The 27,026-nt window shown below is 39.8% G+C and overlaps 1 protein-coding gene across 9 annotated transcripts in view; it reads right to left on the reverse strand.

Moving 5' to 3' along the window:
* The window catches only part of tnrc6c1 (trinucleotide repeat containing adaptor 6C1), a 201,936-nt gene that overhangs the window by 75,530 nt on the left and 99,380 nt on the right, over positions 1 to 27,026 (reverse strand). For 7 of the 9 annotated variants that reach the window (XM_060844188.1, XM_060844182.1, XM_060844187.1 and 4 more), the window contains exon 6: positions 9,157 to 11,769. In XM_060844188.1, coding sequence (XP_060700171.1) covers positions 9,157 to 11,769 — 2,613 coding nt within the window. Of the gene's footprint in view, positions 1 to 9,156; positions 11,770 to 12,789; positions 12,824 to 20,826; positions 20,891 to 27,026 lie in introns of those variants that run through there. The other 2 variants (XM_060844185.1, XM_060844186.1) reach the window with 2 other exon arrangements.

Genomic DNA, 27,026 nt, shown 5'->3' on the forward strand with positions numbered 1-27,026 from the left:
CTCACCTGCCATTAAAATCTATATGTAACAAATAAATAATTCTTGTTAAGAACAGAAACCTGGTCTGAGCTTTCTCAACTTGGATCTAAGACACCCTGGGAGATTTTGGCTACTTTTTAATATCTTTACCTTTTGCAAGGACACAAGCTGTAGCAGGCCTCGATTATCAGCATGCTATTTCCATGAGGCATAACAACATATATGCATATTAATATGCAATTTAAAATAATATTTGTCTTTTGACAGGGCATAAATCCATAACAATTTATGAAAATAAGCTTGCAGTTGCAGAAAAGGATTTTCATTATGTATTAGTTCAGGAAAGCTTTATCAAAATATAGTTTTCTCAAACGTATTACATAAAGTTAAGAACCCTAATTATAGTTAGTGCTAGAATATTTGGAGAATAGACGTCAATAAAATTTACCATTCCAAAAACAATCTTCTGTACAGTTGTAAGGCATTTTAAATTTTAGCATACAACTAAGTGCAGTACATTGAACACAAAACACAATAATTAGGTTTGAAGGCTAGAAAATTACATTGTCTTTTAAATATAGGGCCCATTCAATTGAAATTAAGTTATTATTTCTGATTTTTTAAACTTTTAATAAAGACATTAATGTTAAACGAAATGAACACATCTCATGAAAGCCCATTTAAAGAGGCAGTGGTTAACCACCAGGGGGCAAAGGATTTCTTGAAACATGAATACAGTACTTCCATTTTGTTGTGGTTTGTTTTGTCCTTTTTTGACTCACTCAGTCTTAACCCTAAATTATGAGACATGCTCAACTGAACCCATTTTTTTCAGTATTTAGTTTATTGTAAATGAGTCATTACTACTGTACCGTATTGACCATAGCATTTGCAGTTTCTTTTCCATTTTTGATGTTTGCCCAAAATAGTTTGCTGCTTTAAGAACTGATTCATAAAATGTATTTAAAGTAATCCCTCAAACATTTCAAGTGTTGACTATCTGGTAGTCATTTTAGATCCCATAGGTCATTTGTAACAGTTAATACATGAATGTACCACGACTGCTATCCAGACAAACTCAGCCACTAAATAAATAATGTATATTTTGCATCTTGGAGTTTTGCAGAGTGGACAGCTGATGGGAGAGAACACTTTTTTTTAAACCCTCTACAACGTTTAAAATGTTTGCTCCTTGCTTCTAGATTTAGGTTCGAACAACTACTCTAGTTCTTTGATTTAGCACTATCTACAATTTATTTACTTTCCTCCACATTCACACTTAGCTAAACTAAGCACAGTGAACATCAATAATTAAGATTCTCCAATTCAAACATAGAACGTTTGAACACCATTAAGAGCACTTCAACTTTTGTTCAAAAATACCTCTTAAATAAGTCATAGACAGCACATCTTCCTTAAGCTATTTTCCATAAAATTGACCTTTTAACTTTGTACAAAATACATTAGCATATGGAGGGAAATATGCCCTTGAAATCTGGGATTCAAATTTCATTTGCACTAGATTTTAAGAGAGACCTTTCATTTTGGGAACATGGAAGCACAATGACCTTATGTATAAGGCAAAGTCATCATAGTTTTATCAGACCATAAGGGTAGTCTTTCATGAGAGGGAACTGGTAGTGGCTTAACCAATGGGTCACCACTCCTTAGGTGAGGAGATAGATTGAGAATGAGAATCCTTCATGATAACCTTAGCCAGTGCAGAATTGAACCCACATTATTGGTACCATTCAACATTGCAAACCAGCCATCCAGTCAACTAAGCTAATTGACACGCTGGGCTATGTGAATACAGTAAAAATGAACAAAACATTTTCCTTCAAAAGAAAATACATGTTTCAATGCAGCAAAATACTTAGAGGTCATAAATTTATACAGCATGGAAACAGACCCTGCAGTCCAACTTGTCCACGCAGACCAGACATCCCAAATTAACCTAGTCCCATTTACCAGCACTTAGCCCATATCCCGCTAAACTCTTCCTATTCATGTATCACATTGAGATGCCTTTTAAATGTTGTATTTGAACCTGCCTCTGACACTTACTCTGCTCATTCCATACACGCACCACCCTCTGCGTGAAAAAGTTGCTTCTTAGTTCCCTTTTAAAACTTTCCCTTCTCTAAATCTATGCATTCCGGTTCTGGACTCCATCCAACCCAATGAAAAGACCTTGTCTATTTCTCTTATCTATACTCCTCTTGATTTTCTAAACCTCTGTAAGGCTACCCTTCATTCTCTGACAGGGAAAGCAGCCCTAGCCTATTCAGCCTCTCCCTATAGCTCAAACACTCCAACTCTGGCAATATCCTTGTTAATAGTTTCTGAACCCTTCCAAGTTTCACACCATCCTTCCGATAGGAGCTAGACCACAATTGCATACAACATCCCAAAAGTAGCCTAATCAACGTCTTGTATAGCCGCAACATGACCTCCCAACTCCCACAGTCAATGCATTGACCAATAAAGGAAAGCATATCAAACGCCCTCTTCACTATACTACGTACCTGAGACTCCATTTTTCTATGTTCAGCAACATTTCCCTGGACCTTACCATTCAGTGCATAAGCCCTGCCCTGATTTGCCTTTCCAAAATGCAGCACCTCACATTTATCTAAATTAAACCCCATCTGCCACTCCTCAGCCCATTGGCCCACCTGATCAAGATCCTGTTTAACTCCCAGGAACCTTCTTTGCTATCTACCATACCTCTAATTTTGGTGTCATCTGCAAAGTTACTAACCATACCACCTATGTTCACATCCAAATTGTTTATATAAATGACCAAAAGTAGTGGATACAGCACCAATCCCTGTGGCATACCATTGGTCAAAGGCCTCCAGTCTGAAAAACAACCCTCTTGAAGTATTTCAGAATTGGCTACATCATAATGGAAACATATTCATGATATTGCCTTTGCTAACAGGCCCATTAACAGGTTGCACTGCATATTTCACTGAACCTAAAAATTATTTTAATACCATTAAAATAGCCTCTTGGCAAATCCATTTTCAACATGCTTAATTGTTTAACATTATTAATGTATACAGAGCAATTTATGGAATCAATGCGATAAGAGGCCATTTGGCCAATCAAAATCTGCACCAACCCTCCAAAAAGTATCCCACCCAAGCCCAGTTCCTACACTACACTGCCTAAACCTGCATTTACTATAGCTAATCCATGCCTGCACATCTTTGCACACTACAGGGCAATTTTAGCATGGTCAATCTACCTAATCAGCACATCTTGGGATTGTGGGATGAAACCAGAGCATCCAATAGAAACCCATGCAGACAGGGGGAGAATGTGCAAACACCATGCAGACAGTCACCCAAGGGTCAAAAAGTGTGGTACTGGAAAAGCACAGCAGGTCAGACAGCATACGAGAAGCAGGACAATTGATGTTCTGGGCATAAGCCCTTCATCAGGAATTGCTGATGAAGGGCTTATGCCTGAAATGTTGATTCTCCTGCTTCTCGGATGCCGCCTGATCTGCTGTGCTTTTCCAGCGTCACACTTTTCACCTCTGATCTCCACCATCACTTTGTCCTGGTCACCCAAGGGTGGAAACAAACCCAAGTCCTGCCACTGTGCCCCAATGCCATCCTTAAAAATATTAAAAAGATATACTTATTTACAGGTAATTTAGGTAACCTGAGCACTCATTCAAGAATTATGTTCTGCCTTGTTTAATGCTGCTGTCTTTAGAATTGGCAAGAAGTGCACAAATCTAGATCAATGTAGGAATATGTAGCAGTAACTAAGCAAATAATATGGACAAACTTAATATAAAACACACTACTTGTTAATAACAGACAGGAAGCATTAGAAATTAGTCAAAGAAAGCATTTGTCACTGAAATTACATTTTAGGAAGTATTTTCTTGAACGAAAAGGTAAAATAAAATGTCTGACCAATTGATTAAATTATCAACTGTTTTCAAGGAGGCTAATTTTTGGCTAAGAATATTCTTAACTAAAATAATTTTAGGAGACTACAACATTTTCAAATATTTTACTTCATATAACATAGCAGTTTCCATTAGGAATATATAAATATAATTTGCTAGACAGCAGCACATTATGTACATGAACGGTTCTTATCTGTCATTATGTGGATATTCAGACAAAAATCAATTCTTCTCAAACCTCAATGGTACAATATGCACGACAAAGCATTACAGAATGTCCTACCGTTTCTTCCATTAATGAAACGATCATTTAAAACTCAACTGTCATTTTGTTTACAAATGAAAAAGTGCTGGACTTCAAGCAATTGTATTTTTAATGGGTCAAATGGGTCAGATTTTCTTTTTATTTGAAAAAGTAGCTAAATAAAACAATTTTACATAATCCTGTATCAAAACCGAAAACCACAAAAAAACCATTCTATGATTACTTCAATATACATTAGGCTAAATTCCAAGCCCCATGTAAATCATATAGAAAAATAATTGGCAAAATATGCACATGATATTGAAGAGATTTGGATACTTGTGCACTTACATTTTGCATACCGTGGTTATTTCAAACCATCAATTGTCCAGTATCTTTAAATATCACCTCAAAAATAAACTGAAGTTTCGTGTTACATAAATGTTTTGGAATCTTAAGTTTGCTTGGATGAATGTAACAATCAAAAATGAATAATACAAGATTAATCTCTCAGCCATAAACACAAATAAATGGAGGTATAAATTAATAGGCTTGTTTCTAATCCTTTATTATCTAACAAGCTCAAGAAACAAGTGCTTCAACTGCTGCAGAGGAGAGGCCATGATCAGGAAGGTGTCAGCTTTAACCAATGATGCCCCTCAAGAAGTGGGGATGGTGAAACACTTCCTCTATGGATTGTATTTTATTCATCAAGATGGTTCTAGTTCAGATATGATTTAAAGCAGTGGGCTTTTAATTGTCTACGGCACCTCCCCAACACTGGATACTTCAATGAGACTTTCAAGAATATTGCAGTTGTGTGAAGTTTTTCAAGGTCTTTGAGGACAAGAACCATCTTCCACAAGTGAAAATGCTCACAGTAGGGTCATTACTTAATACCAACACTGCAACTTTGTAACTCTCATGCTCCCACCCAGGATGTATTCATATTCTCAACCAGGTAATACTGACAAGGTTTGGAACTGCACTGGTGATTAACCCTCGCAATAGCACAAATCTGAATGTCTTTTGTTACAGGAGTTAACTTGGAAAATTAAAAATGATGCAGAATAAAAGGAAACTGAAAATATGATCCATCAATATATGCAGGACATAAATTAAGCAGCAAAATTTAAGTTCACACAATACATTTCAATTGCTATTTTAGGTGGAAATAAGTAGATTCTAGCAAAACAGAATCTAAAGACTGCATTCTCCAATTGCAACTCCCTTCCTCCTCAGAGAGGAACTGTCATTTTTGCAGTTCTCCAAGGCAGAAACCCTTTTTTCCAACAGAGGTGGCTTCGTGGGAGGGAGACGGTCCAGTGCTAAACTTAATTACTTTTGGAATGATTAGTTCAAGAATAGTTGACCTGCAAAAAAATGCTTTTTGTGGTTTGAAAGTCAACAATACAGACACAGTATACCAAATGTCTAGTTTCTTTAACGAAACTGGTGTTAAACTTACTTTTCCCTATATTTATATATTCATTGTCCTCTGTAATACACTAGTAATACAACATCCTATGGGAGCTGACATCGAATTACATAATAAAGCACAGAAGGCATCTTTGTCTGTCATGCCCCAAAAACTATCCAATTAATCCCATTTCGGTGTTCATTCCCAGAACCCTGTAAACATTTCGACTACATGCATTTATTCACTCTATTCCCTTTAGTAACAAAAATCACTGAAAATGCTTCCATCACCCATTCAGGCAGAGTACTCTAAACCACAAGTCAAATGTTTCTTTTAGCAATTATCTTAAATTGTCTCCGCTAGCTATTATTCCATTTAAAATGAAAACAGATAATTTCCTACCTGCTTTGTCAAAATACTATAAACATCTCTATTAAATCTTCCCTTAATCACCTTTGCTCAGTACAAAACAGCAACAATTTCTCTATCCTATTCATAAAAAATTCTACCACTGGTATTGATGGTTTACCACCAGCTTCTAAATTAGGACTGGACAATAACTACTGGCTTATACAGCAGACCCACAATCAATGCTTGGCATTAACTTTATCTGCCAAGTGTCTATATAATTCAACAATCTTTTATGTTCTCATGGTTACTTTAATGGAGTCTCATAATATGTCCAGACTTTGGAAATACACACTGCATTTAATGTTAGGTTATTATTTTAATGGTTTCTGTTCAGCAACTAACTAAGCAGTTCAAAATGAATGAAATAATGTTGTGTATTAAAAAGATTGGGGATCACATAACATAAGTTACTCACTTCACAAACAGAATATTGTGCACATACATCATTTTAGCATCCAGTTATCCAAGTATCCCACAATAAATACAGGTTCAATAAAAATTGGATGCGGAGTACTTTCACATTTTTGTGCTCAGGTGAAGCATTCTACCAACTGGAAGTTAAATTTAGAATTTGGTGCCTATTCCCCACAATTTAACGAGGATTAATGAATGTTGTTGGGGAGGTTTTAAACTAATGTGGCAAAGGCCTGGGAACCAGAAGAGAAAACAAGTAGGCAGTGAAGTAGAGATTGGAGACTGCAAGAATCATGAAGATAGCACAAATAAAAGGGAAGAGTAGGCAGAGCAGATGAGCGCAAAAGAACCGGGAGCCTGAAATGCATCTAGTGTGTAAGGCAGATGAACTGAGGGCTTGAATTGGTGCCTGGGAATATGACATTGTGATTGCAATAATAGAGACTTAGTTGTCAATCATCACACCCTTCCTTCAACCAAATGTTCTAGGATATAGACACTTCAGACAGGACAGGGATGGAAGTAAAAGGGGGGGGATGGAGTTGCATTGCTGGCCAGGAATGATATCACAGCTGTGTTAAAGGAGGACACTATGGAGGTCATGGGTAGTGATGCATTATGGATGGAGCTGAGAAATAAGAAGGGTGCAGTACATATTACAGGCTTCCCAACAATGAACATGAGGTAGAAGAACAATTAGGTAAACAGATTATGGAAAGATATCAAGACAATAGGGTAGTGGTGATGGGAGATTTTAATTTTGCCTTTCCACTTAACGACAGGAGGTCTGGATGAGGTAGAATTTCAAGTATCCAGGAGAGTTTTCTAGATGACCAGTGGTATTCCACAGGGGTCAGTGTTGGGGCCACTGTTGTTTCTAATATACATAAATGATCTGGAAGAGGGCACTGTTGGTATGATCAGCAAGTTTGCAGATGACATGAAGATTGGTGGAGTAGCAGAAAGCACAAGGGACTGTCAAAGAATACAGGAGGATATACATAGACTGGAGAGTTGGGTGGAAAAGTGGCAGATGGATTTCAGTCCAGACAAATGTGAGGTGATGCATTTTCACAAGACTAATTCTAGTGCGAATTATACAATGAACGGAAAAGCCTTGGGAAAAGTTGATGGGCAGAGAGATCTGGGAGTGCAAGTCCATTGTACCCTGAAGGTTGCTACACAGGTTATTAGAGTGGTCAAAAATGCATATAGTATGCTTGCCTTCATTGGACGGGGTATTGAGTAGAAGAGCTGGCTGACAAGTCATGTTAAAATTGTACAAGACATTGGTTCGGCCGCATTTAGAATACTGTGTACAATTCTGGTCGCCACATTACCAAAGGATGTGGATACTTTGGAGAGGGTGCAGAGAAGGTTTACGAAGATGTTGCCTGGTATGGAAGGTGCTAGCTATGAAGAAAGGTTGAGTAGATTAGGTTTATTTTCATTAGAAAAAAGGAGATTGAGGGGGGACCTGATTGAGGTTTACAAAATCATGAAGGGTATAGACAGGGTGGATAGAGACACTTTTTCCCAGGGTGAAGGATTCAATAACGAGAGGTCACGCTTTCAAGGTAAGAGGTGGAAAGTTTAAGCAGGATACACACGGTAAATACTTCACACAGAGGGTGGTGGGCATTTGGAACGTGTAGGCAGGCACGGTAGATTCATTTAAGATGCGTATGGACAAATGCACGAGTAGATGGGGAGCAGAGGGGTACAGATGCTTAGGAATTAACCGGCAGTTTGAGACAGTACATTTGGATGGGCTCAGGCTTGGAGGGCCGAAGGGCCTGTTCCTGGGCTGTAAATTTTATTTGTTCTTTGTATGGAAGATGCAGGTCCATGTACTGACTAATTGTCATGGTTCTAGAGGCAAGTCCCTGCCACATGGTGATCCTGACTTGGGGGCTTTTCTATGTGGTGCATGTTAGCTCAGCTGCAATAGAGAACAACAATTGTGTACATTATTTTGTTCAAAGTCATGTCATTCACTATATCATTTATTATTTTACAGGTTACACTGGAGAAGGTGCTGTGGCAAATGTATTTAAGACCAGAGGACATAAGGAGGGGAGTAAGTGACTTGGAGAAGACCTGAGAATTCCTCCCCCCCACCAAGAGGTTGGTAGAAATATGGAACATGCTGCCTGAGTGAGAGATTGAGGTAGGTATGCTCACAACATTTAAGTAGTGTCTGGAGGAATGCTTAAAATGCCACACATAGGCTACTGACCAAATGGCGGTAAACAGGATTAGCATAATTCGGTGTTCGCTGGTCAGCCCAAACATGGTAGGCTGAAAAGGTCTGTTTCTATGTTTGAATGACTCTATGACTCCCAATAACTAAAACTCCATGTTCGAAAAGCTATACAGAAAATTATTCTCATTATATTGTATATTTACTGACTGCCACACATACACAGTAGTCAAGTTAAGCTGCCCTAATGCATATGAAACTCATTAATTTTAGAACAGCAAGTGATTGTAATAAGTCACCTGCCTTCCCACTTTGCCAGATAGAAAAAAAAGCAGCAGACCTTGAAAGGAATCAAGATGAGGGTCAAATTACTTTAGCATTGCATACCTAAGCATAAAGATCATGATTCAAATGGCAGTGTGCATCCTGCAATTTCTCTTTCAGGAATTTCAGTTATGTTTCCAGAACTTCATGAAAATATCAGACTCCATCACATATATCAACTTAATTACATGTTTGTAAAAGAAAATTGAAATGGTCGTGAATCCTACCTGGACCAAGTAGGGGGGACCGGTTTTGCGTGGCACTTGACTGATGGGGCTGAGGTGGTTGTTCAGCCACAGCGTTGCTACTACTTTGATTCACAGGATTGTTTCTATCCCACATGTTTACAGTCTTCTTATAATTGGTTGGGTCTCCCCAAGCAGAGGTACCATCATCAATCTCTATTTTGCGGCGAATAGATGGTGGGGAAGGTTCTTCCCAGCCAGTGGGTTCGCTGTCCTTCTGTTTTGTAGGCAAAGATCCACCAACCCAACCCGAATTAGACTGTTTAACAGAAGCAGCTCCTCCCCAGTTGCTAAGATTATTATCCTGAAGTTTATTTCCCCAGTTCTGTGGTGCATTTGATTTTGAAGGCTCTCCCCAGCCTGTATTTGAACTTGGTTTGCTGTTGGTACCACTATTCCATCCACTAGCCTGTGATCTGGTTGTCTCATTCCAATTGGGTCCAGTATGGCTGTTTTCATTCTCCCAACTAGATCCATTTTTTTTTGCCTCACTTAAAGGTCCTGCAGCAGTATCAGTCCAATCTCCTCCACCACTCCCTACTACTCCCACTCCTCCTGATGTCCATCCTTGATTGGTTTTCTGTCCTTCACCCCAATTTTGAGACTTGGGTTTCTGAGAGTCTGCCCAGGATGGTGGTTTCTCCTCCTGATTAGAAACCCCACCCCAGGCATGGCCACTTTTGGCAGCAGCAGCAGTAGAATTAGCAGAATCTCCCCATCCCCCCTGGCTATTAGACACTTTGTCTCCCCAACCTGCGTTATCAGACATAACTGTTGGTGGAAGATTTCCCCAACCAGATACTAAAGAGGTATTCGTACTGCTTATGCTGGACCCATCACTTCTCGCCCCTGAGTTTGAAGACTGGGCAGCAGCAGAACCCCAGGCCTCAGTTCCATTGTCATTTTTTCGCTCAGACCTAGGGGATTCTTGAATTTCCCAGGAAATATTTTGCTTTACTGGTGTCTGTCCCCATCCAGAATTACACAAGACTCTAGGGTCATGATCTGGCTTTGACATAACACTCTGGACCAGCCCTTGCTGTTCATTCATCACTTTATCAGCCTTTCGTCGGCTACTACTATGCCTTCCTCCACTTCTGCTGGTGCTTCCTTCATGTTGGCTGCCAGCACTTTCATTACTTCCCTCACTACCAGTGGTACCTGAATCAGAAGGTTTGGCCAAAGAGTTAATTTGTTCATTACCTTGCTGCAAAGCAGGAGTTTGGCTGTTAACACAAAGACCCTCCCACCCTTTCCCATTTCCATTTGCTTCATTACTGGAATGCTGGTTAGAGAGTTTGCCCCATTCTCCATTTACACCATTGCTAGTGTTCCTATTAGATGGTGTATTACCCCAAGCTCCAATGCTACTGGGACCAGAGTGCAAGCCCCCAATGGTACCAGCCCTTGTCCATGGCAGTACTCTAGGACTGGTTGGGGGACCAGAGTCCCAAGCATTGTTTCCAACATCCTTTTGCACAGCGTTATTGGAATTGTTTGCTAATGTCTGTTTAGCACTTAAACTTAATGCAGAATTCACAGTGTCTCCATTCCCCTGACTAAATGCAGAGTTACTGTTGGTGGTTGTAGGATTAGTATGTGGCACTCCCCACACTGAGTTGCATGAAGGACTATTCATTCCTTCGCCATTGCGCCCGCTGAGTTGAGAAACTGCAGATGACCCACCACCACCAGAAAGGTTTTGAAGATGAGATGGGTTTATTGTACCCATGCCTACGGTCATTGCCCAGCCTCCTGGTACAGAAACGTTAGGCAATCCATTTGCTTGCATTGCATTGATAGGATTTGGTGAAGAGTTTATGGGGTTAGTGTTATTTGGTCCATCAGTGTTAAGGTTCTGAGGTTGTATGCTGAAAGACACATTCTGTGAAGTGGACGTTTGTGTATCTGTGCTCTCTGGCTGCAGCAAATTTCCCCAGGTATTCAATGTACCTGCTGGACCATTATTAGGGTTACCATAATTCTGATCAATGGGATTACTTGGACTACAAATATTTGAAGTGCTTCCTCCTCCAACAGTTCCTTGAATTTCCTGGCCAACTACAGGCCAAGCAGCTGGATTGGCATTAGGATTAAGATTCAGATTAATACCAGCAGTAGGTGTAGAAGTGCCCCAACAGTTTGGATTTACACTTACGATACTATCAATCTTTCCATTTCCACTGGGAGCAGAGCAGTGCCCTACACCAGGGGCAGACCCTGGGGCAACAGCCCACACCCTGGATGAATTTCCATTTCCACCATTTGCACCGCATCCAATGGCACTCTGGTTTGAACTGCTTTGGACAACTGCTCCATTGCCACCATTATTGCAATTTTTGTTTTGTCCATTGAAGTTGCCTGGTGCACTCCCTGTAGCCATGCTATTATTATCTGAGCCACAATTTGAGGCAGAGTCAGTGTCTGTGCATTCTGAGGCAGTTTCAGTCTCGTTTCCAGAAATGGAAGGCCAAGCCTCTTTGTCACTTCCGTCTATTATCACTTTATCCCAGATGCTGTTTGGTTCACTCCGAAAGGGGGGCTGTCCCCAGTGGGAATTTTCATATTGCGTTCCCAGACCACTGTGGCTAAGATCTAGAAGAGACCAAAACAAAGTTAAGAAATATTCTGTATCAATCAAAATAAAGAATCTCACAATGCAACTGCAGACCAAGTTATAGTAATAGCAAATTGTGAATGCATCTTTTCATTCTGTTCAGTTCACAAACCAAACACTACAACCAGAGACAAAAAAGGGAGAAAAAAAAAAGTAAATTCAAGATCAAAGCTACGATCAAACATTAGCTACATATTTACTGATCATAATTCAAATATTGTTAACCAGGTATTATAAAAAAAATCGTCAAAAGCAGTTGTTTTGGATACATGGAAGCATTTAAGATGAATTCTTTAAAATTCTGAAAGAAACTGAACTGCAAAATAATGATTCTGATTGATAGTTTGTAAAAAGTTTCTATTCAGATACAGTAAGAAGCTAGTAGATGTACAAGAATGACTTGAATGTTTAGTCTCAGCTCTTTTCTTAGCCCATCTGAGAAAGGATATGGACACATCCCATGGTTACAAGCAGCACAATGATGTGAAAGATTGCAAACATAACTGTTTCTGTACATCTTTTGCTCTCATGTTATTGGTCAATCCAGTTTCCTTAGTTCAGGTATTAAGACTTACTGAAGCTGAATTCCAATACTCGAGGGCAGCCATTTCAAAAGTGAGGGTCAGAATCCCAAGTGGGATTGTGAGCTCTGACCAAATCAAAATAGTTGCACACCAGCTGTAATAGACCCCTGCTTTTTCAGCTCTCACTCTCCACTGTCTCAGTTCTCACTGATGGTCCTCGATAATACTAAAGCCTCAAAATTGGGCCACAGTTGAAAAATGTTTGGGAAGCACTGCTGTAGGGCCCTCAAAAGATCCATTTCAATTGTTGTTCCTCCTCATTGAAATCTATTTTGGCGATTGCCATCAAGATCCATAAACATATTGACAATTTGCAGTTCCACTTCACCACCTCACTATTATCACACTACATGTACAAAATCTAGTACTGAGAGCTGCAATTAAATTAAATATTTAGAAGAAAAAAAAACTTACATCTACCTTCCCAGTGACACTGCACAGCTTGGTGTCCTCCCAGAAATCCAAATTGAGCCTCTGAAAACCATCAGAAGTTGACATATATCGGCAAATCTGCTTTTCTTTCTTAAAATCATCTACATTACAATGATCCACATGTAAATCATTGATCTGTATCCCTGCCTCAACTCAATTTCTGCTGACACACACTTCCATTCTTTTGTCACTTTAAGGCTTGATTAGTTTAATAAAGCCTGGCCAACCGTCCTCGCTCTCAGTAAATTTCACCTCCTCCAAACTCCTCTCAGTACACTTAATGGTAAGATCCTGGAGAGTTCTGTGATTAGAGACCTTGGAGTGCAAGTTCCTTGAAAGTAGAAAGTGGAATCACAGGTAGACAGTATAGTGAAGGCAGCAATTGATATTCTTGCCTTTATTGGTCAGTGTACGGCAAAAAGCGGGGTTGGGAAGTCATGTTACAGTTGTACAGGACATTGATTAGGCCAATATTGGAATTGAGCATGCAATTCTGGTTTCTGTGTTATAGGAAGGATGTTATGAAATTTGAAAGGGCTCTGAAAAGATTTACAAGGATGATGCCAAGGTTGGAAGGTTTGGGCTACAGGGAATGGCTGCATAGACTGGGGCTATTTTCCCTTTAGTCTCCTTTTAAAAGATTTATAACATCATGAGGGGTATGGATAGGGTTAATGCCCAAAGTTTTGGGGGGGGGGGGGGGGGGGGGGGGGGGAGAAGAGAAGAGGTGAGAAGATTTAAAAGATACCCAAGGAGCAATGTTTCCATGTAGAGGGTGTTGTGTATGCAATGGGTTGTCAGAGGAAGTGGAGGAGACTGATATAATTACAATGGTTTAGAGGGATAAGGCGAAATGCCGGCAAATGGAATTAAAATTTATTTAGGATGTGGAGGCTCTGTTTCCATGCTGCACAGATCTATGACCTTAGCTCACAATGTACTCAGATTATCTCACCTAGCATCTGCTTACATGTGCCAATTTTCCACTCCCTACCACCCCTTCCCCCCCATCTCCCACAGACACACGAGTTACTCAAATGACTTAAAACATATGGCCTCATCTCTTCATGTCTGTAACCTCCTACAGCTCACCAAAACACTGCATGCCTTTATCTCAAGCTTGTAAGTAACCTCCACACCCTTCAGCCTATTATTGACAACTATGCCCTGAACTATCAAGAGCCCAACCGTAGGAATTGTTGTGCTTAGCCTCTCCAACATGTTGCTTTTTTATGGCTATCCTTAAAACATGCAATTTGACTTGGTTTCGGTTATCTCATTTAATGTCTCGTTTGGCTCAACTTTATCTAATTATAGGTCTAAGAAGGAATCATTGGATTGTTTTCTCTGTCAATGGCATTATGTAAATGCAAATTACTGAATGTTTTAATTGCATGTTTTTCATAAACCTAACCCTGAACTTCACAATTAGAATCACAGAATCTCTTCTGTGCAGAAAGAGGCCATTTGGCTTATAAAGTCTGCAACACCCTTTGAAGAGCATCCCAACCAGAACCAGAATCAGCACTCCCCCTGCAGCAAACCACATGTACCAATGCTAATCCACCTGGCATGTACATCCCTGGACACAATGGGTAATTTAGTATGGCTAAGCAAACCAACCTGCACAACTTTGGACTGTGGGAGGAAACTAGAGCACCCACATATACATGGGAATTGAATGTGGCCCCTGGCACTGTGAGGCAGCAAGTGCTAACCACTGAGCCACCGTGTTGCGTGGCCCTCTGTGCAAATGTGATTCGAAATCTAGCATCTTTTAGTCATTACTTGGCATCTGGTCCAATAAGATCTGTGTTTGTATGAAAGCCATCCAATTATTTTGTTCAGTATTTTTTTTTCCACTCGTAGTTCATCCTGTAAATAAATTGCAATTTTGGCCCACTAAACTATACTCGCCCATAGTAACTGCACCTGCTCTCAATTATACCACTCTTACTTGTCTCAAATTCTGTCATCGCAACTTCACTCCTGCTCACAAAAGGATTTTTTATTTATGAAATTATTAATCTCAGACCTCCCCACATTTAATTAGAAAAATAATTAAAACTATTAAGTGTTTGGTAAAGTTGAAATCTTGCGAGCTATACACTACATAAAGCAGCAGCCTAAATAATGATAGGTAACCCCTAATCTTTCGCTAATACACTATACAAACCAGTAGCTAATATCCTGCAAGCTACAGATGTCTCAGTTTTGTACCCGTAACAGTCTAATTGAAAAGCAGCACACTGAACATCCTGGAACAAAATTATATACAAGCTTTCTTAGTACTGTGACAGAGAAGCTAAATAAAGCCAATGCTCCCTTCCATTTAGAGAGGGGAGGAAAAGGGATTGGGGAAATGTCTACTCTTTACATCATAGACATTAGACATCAATATTTTCCTACCAGGAGAAAACTGGAGAGGAGTTTTCTTTTCAGAATGTGAAAATCTCAAGCGTTAGCCCTTCCCTTTTCTACCAGATTTGCTTCCCTTTCCGAATGCTGCTGTAACAAGTATTTCAAGAGCAACCACATGAAAAAATGTTGAGAAAGTCCACTGACAGACCATACACAACTGAAAACTCTCAGATGAGAAGTACCAGGGCAAAGCACTGATTTTTGAGCATAAATCTAATATTGAATATTTAAAGATTCAGACAAATTGAATTCTATGTTTGCATGAATAAAGTGCAAAAAAAATGGAGATATTGTATTAAGGCACCTTAATGACAACACTACTGATGTGCATGACCTTAAAGTTGTCTTAAATCCATTCTTCTATGTGGAAATGTTTTAAAACAGGATTAACCTAAGTAGGTGCGACTGTTTAAGTATTCCAAGCTATCAAATACAATGTTCATTGAAGCAGCTCTCACAGGATCATTTTTTTCAATGCTGTATTCCCAGGGGCTAAGTGCAAGCTTTCTCCAAAACAAGGCAGAACATTCCATAAGTGGGGAAAAAAAACAGCTGCTCCTCAATAGAAACAGACATTGCACCTATTCAGTAAACCATGAATTGACAGTACAGAAACCAAAATTAACCCTTTTCACTACTCTACCTGCTATCTCTTAAATGCGTACTTACAAAAAGCAGATAGTTTATCAAACTACTACCTTGCTTGGGCAATGAGTGAGGTAATAAGATGGGGAGTCAAGGGAATTTACACCATCTTGCTGCCCTCATCATTTTATCATTACTGAAATTTAGTGCAGGTAGTCTGCATGGTTCATGGCTGGGATCAGCCCAAGTCATGATTCAACTATTGTATTGGGACAATAGACCCAAAATAACTCCAGGATTCATTTAGTTCTGAACTCATTAATAACCACTATCAAAATGTACTAAGCAACCAGAAGAGACTCAGCCAAGACTATAAGATGCAGAAGTGGAATGAGGCTATTTAATCCATTGGGCTTGCTCCGGCATTCAATCATGGTTGATGTGTTTCTCAACTCTATTCTCTTGCCTTTTCTCCATAACTCTTGATCCCTTAATAATGAAGAATCTCTCCTTGCATTAAATAGTCTCTGTGGCAACAAGTTCCACAGATGCACCATCCTCTGGCTAAAAAATTTCTTATTTCAATTTTAAATGTCGTTGTTGTGGTTCTGTTCGCCGAGCTGGGAATTTGTATTGCAGACGTTTCGTCCCTTGTCTAAGGTGTCATCCTCGGTGCTTGGGAGCCTCCTGTGAAGCGCTTCTGTGAAGCTTCCTTTGGCACTTATAGTGATTTGTACCTGCCGCTTCCGGTTATCAGTTCCAGCTGCCCGCTGCAGTGGCCAGTATATTGGGTCCAGGTCGATGTGCTTATTGATTGAATCTGTGGATGAGTGCCATGTATGCTTATTGATTGAATCGGTGGATGAGTGCCATGCCTCAAGGCATGGCACTCATCCACAGATTCAATCAATAAGCACATCGACCTGGACCCAATATACCGGCCACTGCAGCGGGCAGCTGGAACTGACAACCGGAAGCAGCAGGTACAAATCACTAAAAATGCCGGAGGAAACATCACAGAAGCACTTCATAGGAAGCTCCCAAGCACTGAGGATGTCACCTAGACAGGGGACGAAACGTCTGCAACACAAATTCCCAACTCAGCAAACAGAACCACAACAACGAGCACCCGAGCTACAAATCTTCTCCCAAATTTTAAATATCGTCCTGAAGCTGTGTCCTCAGCTCCTAGAATCTCCTACTCGTAAAGACACCTTTCCTATTTTGACTCACTCCAGGCCTCTTAGTTAACAATCTCATTGAACCCTCAGAGCACTAAGTGTTATTTTAATTATTATAAGTATATTTTAAATTATGTTAAGACTTTCAGTAGCAATAGATCCAATGAGGAAATCTAAGGTCTTCTCATCCCTGGGATTTCTCCCCTCCACCTTAACTGATCCAGACTCTTGCCTATTGCTCCACCTTTCCAAGTTTGGATTGGGGTCAAATATTTGCATTCCTTCCCCTTCCTATTATTTCTTTTTTCTCTAATACCTCATTTCTCCAAAAGGTAATTATATATGCTGGAGCATTAATTCAAGCTTTCTGGCAGTGCACGCAAGACAGGCTGTTCAACTGCTGGGAAAATCACTTCAAGTTTTACACTGTTTTCCTCCACATATGCAAATACTCTCCAATGCGAGGCAATGGAATAATGATCAATGAAAATTGTTACTTGTTTTTCATCTTTTGCCCAGGGATACCCAACACCAGGTTTTGTTATTTTCTTTGTAGATGGGATGTAGACATTGCTGATTAGGCCAACATTTATTGTCCATTTGTAATTGTCCTGGAGGTGGTGGTGATCATAGAAATCATAGAATCCTTCGTGTGAACACAGGCCATTTGGTCCAGCAAGTCCACACTGACCCTCCAAAGAGCTACCTTCTTGAACAACTATAGTCCTTGGAGAGCTGGAACACCCATAGTGCTGTTCGGGAGAGAGTTCCAGAAATGTGGCCCATAAAGGTGCTGTGCAGCTTGAGAGGAACTTGAAGGTGGTGTTTCCATGCAGCTTCTGCCCATGTTTTGCCAGTTCATAGTTCAGATTAGTCCACAGGTAGCAGTACTGGACATTCCTGGTGAAGGGCTAATGCCAGAAACGTTGACTCTCGGATGCTACCTGACCTGCTATGCTTTTCCAGCGTCACAATGTTTGTCACAGTACTGAAACAATTTGGTTAAATATGCAGCACACCTTTAGAACTGACTTCTACCTGTGAAATGAGGGACCGCAGAAGGAGGCCAAAATGAATCACAGACATGATGATTCAGGTTGAAGACAGAGGCAAGTCCTTCAGCATGATCTTTTGCACCAATGTGCTAGGCCCTCTCTATCATTGAGCAGTAATTGTTTGTGAACCCAACCACTCCTGTTTGATGTTTAATTGTCTATCATTATTCATGACTGGAAGTAAGAGTGCCGATCTTAGATATGATCCATTAGGCGTGGGATCATATAGCCCTGCCTATTGCATATTGCTTACATTATCGAGTTTTAGAGAAGACTTGTAGCTCGCTGAGCTAGAAGATTCATTTTCAGATGTTTCATCACCATATTAGGTAACATCTTCAGTGAGCCTCTGGACGAAGCACTGCTGATGTTTCCTGCTTTCTATTTATATGTTTGGGTTTCTTTGGGTTGGTGAAGTCATTTCCTATGGTGATGTCACATTATTTGGCACGCAGGTAAACTATGCTGTAGCCTCACCAGGGGTTGATGCCTTATTTTTAGGCATACCTGGTGCTATTTCCGATATGCCCTGCTGAGTATTAACAAACCCAGGATGATCTCCTGACTTGATGGCAATGGCAGATTGGATTCAACAGATTGTGCACGAATAGAATTGTGCTGTTAACTCCGCACAGCATCTCATGATGCCCAGTTTGGAGTTGCTAAATATATGTTTGAAGACTGTTCCATTTAGCACGGTAGTAATGCCACATGACGCAATGAAAGCTATCCTCAATGTGAAGAGGAGACTTCATTGTCACAAGGACGATACAGGGGCCGTTCCCTGACAGTCATGGATGGTGACATCTGCAACAAATAGATTGTTGAGAGCAAGGTCTATTGATTTTTCCCTATCGATGGCTTGCTCATCACTTCCACAGTCACAATTTGATAGCTATGCCCTTAGGATTCAGGTAGCTCAATAATCATTAATACGCCAGTCTTGATGAATAGATTAGATTACTTACAGTGTGGAAACAGGCTCTTCGGCCCAATAAGTCCACACCGACTCTCTGAAGAGCAACTCACCCAGACCCATTCCCCTACATTTACCCCTTTACCTAACATTACGGACAATTTAGCATGGCCAATTCACCGAACCTGCACAACTTTGGACTGTGGGAGGAAACCTACACAGACACTGGGAGAATGTGCAAACTCGTTGCCCGAGGCAGGAATTGAATCCGGGCCTCTGGCGCTGAGAGACAGCAGGTTATATTCTGGGCCATTGCCACCTTCAAATACTTCTTCTATGTGAAGTTCAATATGGGAAAGTACTGATTCATAGGGGATGTGTTTGTTTGTGTGCATGTGTTTGTTGTTTTGTGTGGGATTTGTGGTGTGTGCAAAGCTGTATGGGCTCACAATCGGAATTCTCCATGTTTGACCTGATTCTGAGATTACATATGGTCCAGAGTTAATGTTGAGGATTCCCAGTGCAACTTCTTTCAATTCTGCCACTGCCCGATGCATCCATTCTCTTAGAGGGCAGAACACACTACGGGGATTACGTCGTCTGGGGCATTGTGGTATGATTTAATAAGAAGGATTATCTCAGGCAATTACCTGACTAACCAGTGGGACAGCTCTCCCAATTTTGGCTCAAGACCCCCTCCCCTGTTTTTAAGGAGCAGATGCTGTTAAAGATGGTGAATTTCCTTACCTGAACAAGACTGGTCTTTAGGACAATGGACAGTGGTTACATATCGCCATTATGCTTACCTTTAATTTCAGATTTCACCATCTGCCACAGTGGGGACTAAACACATGTCTGCAGAACATTAGCCTGAAGTGTTCGATTACTAGTTGAATGAGTTTATCATTATGCCACCACCTCTCCATAACTGAGTGCCTCAGCATAAATCAGCAGGATAGGTATATGAATAGGAAGGGTTTGGAGGGATATGGGTCAGGTGGGACTAGATTGGGTTGGGATATCTGGTTGGTATAGACAGGTTGAACCAAAAGGGTGCCTCCGTGCTATACATCTCTATGACTCTATGAACCTGAAACATTATGCTTTTAGACCAGTACTAAGGCTATACTTTTCTTTCAGAGAATAAAATCAAGTACTTGATTTCAAAAATAATTTGTAATGAAAAGTTGAGGAAACAATTTAAAACATATTCTGGTTTGCATGCTGGAAAAAATTCATTTCTCAAATCTATATTAATCATTTTGTTTATAAGTCAGTCCACAAAAACCACAACTGCTACTCAGAATTATTTCAACCAGTTAAAAAATTACACTCAAACTTGCATTATTTTATTCAAAGCAACCACAATTTAACAGCATATCAAAACTGAATGCCAATGATAACGTACACAAATATTTATATATTTTCCAATAGTTTAAAGCATTACTATCACATGCAGAGAATAATAAGTACCAAACCTGCAGTCCTTAGTTTAGCTATTTATTTTAAAAAGATAGATTATTGGCAGAGTCCAAAGGGACCCTGAGTTTGACGGAGGTCTTTTTTTTTCGCAAAAATCATTGACAAGAAGCTTTTCATGAGACAATGAGCAATTTTCAAAACAAGAAGCAGCATCTAAGCAAAACATTTGTGAATTAACATTTTATTACTGTGTAAGTGCAAGATGCAAAATATCACTTCCACAAATAACCAAGTGTTAGGTCGCCATTTTCTCAGTTTTAACAGACAGCTACTTCAGATTGCATTTAGGAGCTTTCTAATTTAATACAATATTTTCAGAGAACAAAGCAGCAATTATTTGGTATGTTTCTGCTCTACAGGGGACTGCTGTGAAAAATACCTGACTGAAGGTGACGCCCAACCATCCTAGGAAACGCTACATTTTGTGCAAAGTTGCCTTCATGTCTGCACCTACGCTCGCCTGTGCTGTTTCAATATGTCGTCTGTGTACTGTTTAAGCCTCATCTTGTCTACATGCCAGAAAAACTACTCTGTGTACTGTACGCTGCTGACAACCTACACTTGCTCAGCCCTCCCCTGCTTGGAAATGCCCTTCTGAGGTGGGATTCAATATTAAGATATCAGCGACAAAGAATCTAGCTTGATTATCTAATTACTGATGACATTAAACCTATCTTCCTTTCTTTAAATTCTTTAACTGTCACAAAACATTTTCTCCTGGCAATGCAATTAACACTAGCCGTTTTTTTGAAAGTCAGCCAAAAAAAACAACCGCATTCATTGGTTGGCTGCATGCAAATAAGCTCGGTTGTATGCCTTATAAAAACATAATCTGGCATACCACCACAGCTTTAACGTTCAATATAGAACTAATACATAAATGGGCGTTGCGCCAGTTCCTTGCTTTATTGTTTAATCTAGTCCACGCTGCAACTAAGCATTTTAAAAATCATCTATCGTTCGAAAAGATTACTCAGGGAAAAAAAAGCCAGAGCCCACTGTAAAACACATTTTATTTGCCACGATTAGCATTTGTTAGCACACACCCACACGATCATTCTCAAGTCCCTGGATGGAAAGGGACGCTGCGTGGTTTAGTTACAGTTCATAAACATATGCCAACGTCCATGCACAACAGCTCACGAACAAAATGCCTTTATTGCTTGTTTGATTGCAAGTTAAATCAGACTCTGCAAAAAAGACCCAGGCAGAAAAAAATAATCATGTTGTGAAAGTGCCAAGGTGAGTTGAAAGTCATTGAAAGCTGCCTATCTTTAAAAGCATTGAGCACAGACTTGCAACGTGGTTGCTAGGTCACAACCCCTTGTTATCCAGATTGCAGTGTAAATTAAGCCTGAAGCTTAGGCACCGGCAGGTTCTGCAGAGTATGAGCAGCTCACAGCTGCTCCATCAATCAGCAGTGCAAAAGAAAACTGAAAACAATGTCTGCACTCAAGACTCAAGCAACCATAGGTGAAAGAGAATACAACGAGAAGTCTTTCTACTTTTGATTAATTTTTGTTGTTCTGGAATTTGCAGTCAAATGTGGTACATTCGCTCAGCTACATGGAATCACCTCAATAATTTGGTACACTAGTGCAAACAAGAATATTCCACCCAACAGTAACTTACATTGATATAATATCTTTAACATAGTTAAATAGCAAAACACTTCAAAATAGTATAAATCAGATAAGAAGTGACAGTCAAGCAAAGATATATTAAGACAAGTGACTAAAAGCATGGATTTTAAGTAGTACCTGAAGGATGAGACACCAATGAAAAAATAGGGTTAGGGAGGGAATTAAAGTTTACAACCCAAATGACTAGTGGAGAGACAGAACTGGGGGATGCTCGACAGGCTAGTGTTGAAGGAACGGAGGCTGGGAAAAGGTGCAGATAAACACGCTCAAAACGATAAAGCGGGCAAGCAACTTCCTTTTGAAATTTAGTCAGACTTGCAAACTCACCAGAGTGCTGTAAAATCTTGGAATTTATTTGCTGTTAACAGTTGCAAATGGAAGCTGACCTAGGATGGAGTTACTGCCTTTGTGAATTGTCAACTTTGTTACAGAGAGATACCAAAGCCAGTGAAGTTTATTTTATTGGTAAGCATTCCACACAAAGCACTGGAAATGATAAGGAGATAAGACCAAACAGGGAAGGATGGGTGGGGGGGTGGGGGTGGAAATGACTATCACTTTTCTCTTTCAATCTTTTGCCTAGGTCACAACAGAAGCCATTGGGAGTCAAGATTAGAGTGGTGCTGGAAAAGCAGAGCAGGACAGGGAGCATCGGAGGAACAGGAAAATTGACGTTTGCCATTGGGAGTGGACTTAAATTTTCATACTACTTTTCAAATTTGTGCATCCACTCCTACCAGCTATCGTTTTTGCAGTTTTTCACTTATTCACTATTTATGACCTCACGTGTACAACCCAACATACATTGCCTATTTTAAAATTCTGGATGACTTTTCTATTGTACTTTTACTTCAACTTTACTTTTTTTTAAAAAACTTTCTCTTGTTCTTAGCATCCATTGTGTTGCATTCTTCAATGTAAAGAACTTTTCACTCCCCACCTTTTCACCATAACCCACAATTTTCCTGCCTTCTTAGGATTTTCCTCTACCTTTGCTGAAAGTGTATTTAAAATTTCAAACTGTTTGTAGGTACTGATGTAGTAGTGAGATGGGAGTGCAGGAAAAACAGGGAAAAATGATATAAAGTAGGGGTATTCAAATTGGGGAGGGGGGGGATGTGGAGTGCAGGTACTGAGGTACCTTGGCAGACATGTGCACTAATCATTGAACAAAAAGGCATGAGAGACAGCAGTAAGATATAGCACTTTTTGCTTTATTAAAAGTGGCATAGATTATAAGAGCAAGAAAGTGATGTTGAACTTGTAGAAGACATTTCTCAGACTTCAGCTTGAATACTGTTGTTTGTAGTTTTGAATGAATGATGACTCACTGGATTGCACTGCTGCCTCCCAGTGTCCAGCCTCAGGCAACCGTCCTTGTGGAGTTTGCATATTCTCCTCGTGTCTGTGTGGGTTTCCTCTCACAATCCAAAGTTGTGCAGGTTAGGTGCATTGTCCATGCTAAATTGCCCAGAGTGTTCAAGGATGCGTACATTAGGTGCATTAGTAAATATAGGGGGGAATGGGTCTGGATGGGTTACTCTTCGGTGGATTAGTGTGGACTTGTTGGGCCGAATGACCAGTTTCCACATTGGAGGGATTCTATAAGAAAAGGTTTACAAGAATGGTTCCAGTCTGAGGAACGTCAGTTATGAGAATCAATTGAATAAGTTGGGTCTGTTCTCCTTAGAGAGAAAGTGGCTTACATTTATCTGATAGAGGTTTTCAAAATAATGAGCAAGTTGGATAAATGCAAGGAGAAACTGTTCTCGCTCGTAAAAGGAACAAAACATGAGGGCATAGATTTAAAATGCTGTACAAAAAGGAAACAAGGGTGAAGGGAGGAAAAACATTTTTACTCAGCCAGTAGTTAGGGTATGAAATTCACTGCTTCCAAGTGTGGTGGAGGCAGGTTCAGTTGAGGCATTCAAGATGGCATTGGATGATTATTTGATTAAAATAATGTGCTAGGGGATGGGGGAAAAGCAGGAAATTGGCACTAGGTTATGATGCTCACGTAACAAGCTGGTGCAGGCACAATGAGCAGAATGGCCCACTTCTGCATTGTAACATATCTGTGATCCTATGAAATACATTGTTCACCATTATTCTACATGACCATGTCCAAATGCATTATTAAATTATTTCAGTACAGTGCAAGTGAAAACAAAATTGAAATAGCTAATAGACTGCTAATTGAAAACATTTGATTTTATGCATGGATAGCATATAATAATACACAAGGTATCACGTGGGACAGGTTGGATTGACAGTTTTTAAAAATCTCAATTATTATTTACATTTCTATGAACCTAACTGCCATAAACATATTTTGAATCCCTCAAATTTTAATTGCTATCCTACTGTGCATAATGCATTAAAATGCATTTACATTGGGACAACCAAGTTTCATGCTTGAATTAGAGAACTGCTCAAACCTGGGTGATAGTAAAACTACCCGTGAATCCATTTCCCCTTTTTGCAAGAACAATTCAGTTTGTTTCACTTCAGACTCTTTCCCTGCAGCCTTGTGTTTTCCCCGCCCCCCCCCACTTTTCAAGTTCTTGACCAATTCCCCTTTCAAAGCCACAAATTAATTTGCCTCTACCACAGTTAGGTTCCAGATACCAATCACTGACCACATGAACTAGTCCCCACATCACCTTTATCAATCATAAATCTGTGTTCTCTGTTTCTCCAACCTGTCATCAATGTGAATAATTTCTTTCCATCTAATTTATCCAGCCCCCTCGTTATTCTGAATAACCCTATCAAATGTCCTCAGTCTTTACAAAGGAGGACAGACTCAGTTTTTATGATTTGCCAAAAAGTGCTTGCATTCTGGAATGGTACTAGCAAATATAACATCACTACTCAGAAAAGGAGTGACAGAGAAAACAGGAAAATTCAGAGCAATTAGCCTTCATCCATCAGAAAAGTGCTGGAATCTACGATGAGGAAGGCTCAACAATGTATTAAGAGAATAGTACATTAAAACAAGTCAGGATGGTTTTATGGTAGGTTTAAAAAAGTGTATGACAAATTTATTGAAGGATTTTTATCTTTCAGAATGTAACAAGGAAAGTAAATTAAGGGGAACCGGTATATGTAGTATTACTTGGAATTGCAAAAAGACATTGAAAAGGATGCCAAATAAGCAGTTAGTACACAAGACAAGGGCCAAGATTTTCTCTCGATAGGTGGAAACCAAATATACCCCGCAAGATGTGCATCTAGACCTCTTAAAAATCCATTACAGTCCTGAAGTACCATGTGGCAGTTGCCTGGAAAAGTTAAGCTTTTAATAGCAATACTCTAATGTCTGGAAGCTTCCAAAACTTTTTAAAAAAGGTCATCAAATTTGAGTTAGAGGCAGAAACTTCAGGGGGTTTTGATATAAGTACCTTAATATTGAACCATGAAAAATTAGAGAATTAAAATCTGCTCTAACACTTGGTCAACTATAATACCTGACACTCACCACCACCCACTCTCCACTTCATGGCATATGGCTGCACTGGTTACTAATTTCTAATTGTCCTTAAACTGAATGACTTACTCTGCTATTTCAAAGAGATGGCAAGAACCACGTTGTTGGTCTGGAGTCACATGTAGCCCCAACCAGGCAATGATGGCAGATTTCATTCCCCCAAAAAATTAGTGAACCAAAAAGACTTTACGACAACTGATTGTAGTTCTACAATGATCACTATAAAACTTAGATTACCTTTACATTTCATATTTATTAATTGAATTTAAATGTCATCACAGAATTTGAACTTGCAACCTAACAGCATTGGTCAAAGCCAATGGATTACTAGTCCAGGGACATTACCATTAGGTCAGTGCCTCCTCGGATGTTTGCACGCACCAGTTATTTAAAAAAAACTTCTCTTGCTAACTTATGCCTGTTTTCTTGTGCCAATTTAAATACTGTGATACCTAGGAAATTCATGATTTCCATGTTTGTTGTGGCTTTAAGTTTAGTGGAGAGTTCATAATTATTGAAAAAGATTTGACAAATTCATATGATTCTGCTTAAGAGTCCAAATACAATGTATGACAATGCAAACATTGCTCCTATGATAGATTAGAAAGAAATTGAAAGGTCAAGAGCATGCTCCAATGTGAAATGCTTATTTAAAAGAAAACTGTGAACAATATTACACTACTGGAAAAAAAACTTGAAAAATTTCCTTCCAAATAACAGAAACCCAATTAAATTCAGCCTATTTCTTTCACGTCCAGCAAGAACCTTACAACTACCCAAAGCTTAGTTCAGAGTCATCACTATCTCCCCAGTAAAACATTTTGCTCAGGATGGTATGGCTGCACCTGGTTTCTTCTCTCGAATTTCTTTGCATTCAATAGATGCCATTTTCCCTCCAGCTGGTATTCCTCCTGGAGATACCAAATGCAAAATGCAAACTAAACTGGCTGTTACTTCAATTTCACAGCAATGAAGTTTTCCATAAGCTTTGTTTTCAGCTGTTTTGTTACCAGGCTTCTTACTAAGAAAAAGTGCTAAATATTTAAAACGTTCAAAAAACCTCTATAATGAGCCATAGAGATGTACAGCATGGAAAAAGACTCTTCGGTCCAACTGTCCTTGCCGACCAGATATCCCAACCCAATATAGTCCCACCTGCCAGCGCTCTGCCCATACCCTCCAAACCCTTCCTATTCATATACCCATCCAAATGCCTCTTAAATGTTGCAATTGTACCAGCCTCCACCACATCCTCTGGCAGCTCATTCCATACACGTACCACCCTCTGCGTGAAAAAGTTGCCCCTTAGGTCTCTTTTGTATCTTTCCCCTCTCACCCTAAACCTATGCCCTCTAGTTCTGGACTCCCCGACCCCATGTAAAAGACTTTGTCTATTTATCCTATCCATGCCCCATAATTTTGTAAAACTCTATAAGGTCACCCCTC

This window comes from Hemiscyllium ocellatum, chromosome 25 (assembly GCF_020745735.1).
Source record: "Hemiscyllium ocellatum isolate sHemOce1 chromosome 25, sHemOce1.pat.X.cur, whole genome shotgun sequence".
NCBI lineage: Eukaryota > Metazoa > Chordata > Chondrichthyes > Orectolobiformes > Hemiscylliidae > Hemiscyllium > Hemiscyllium ocellatum.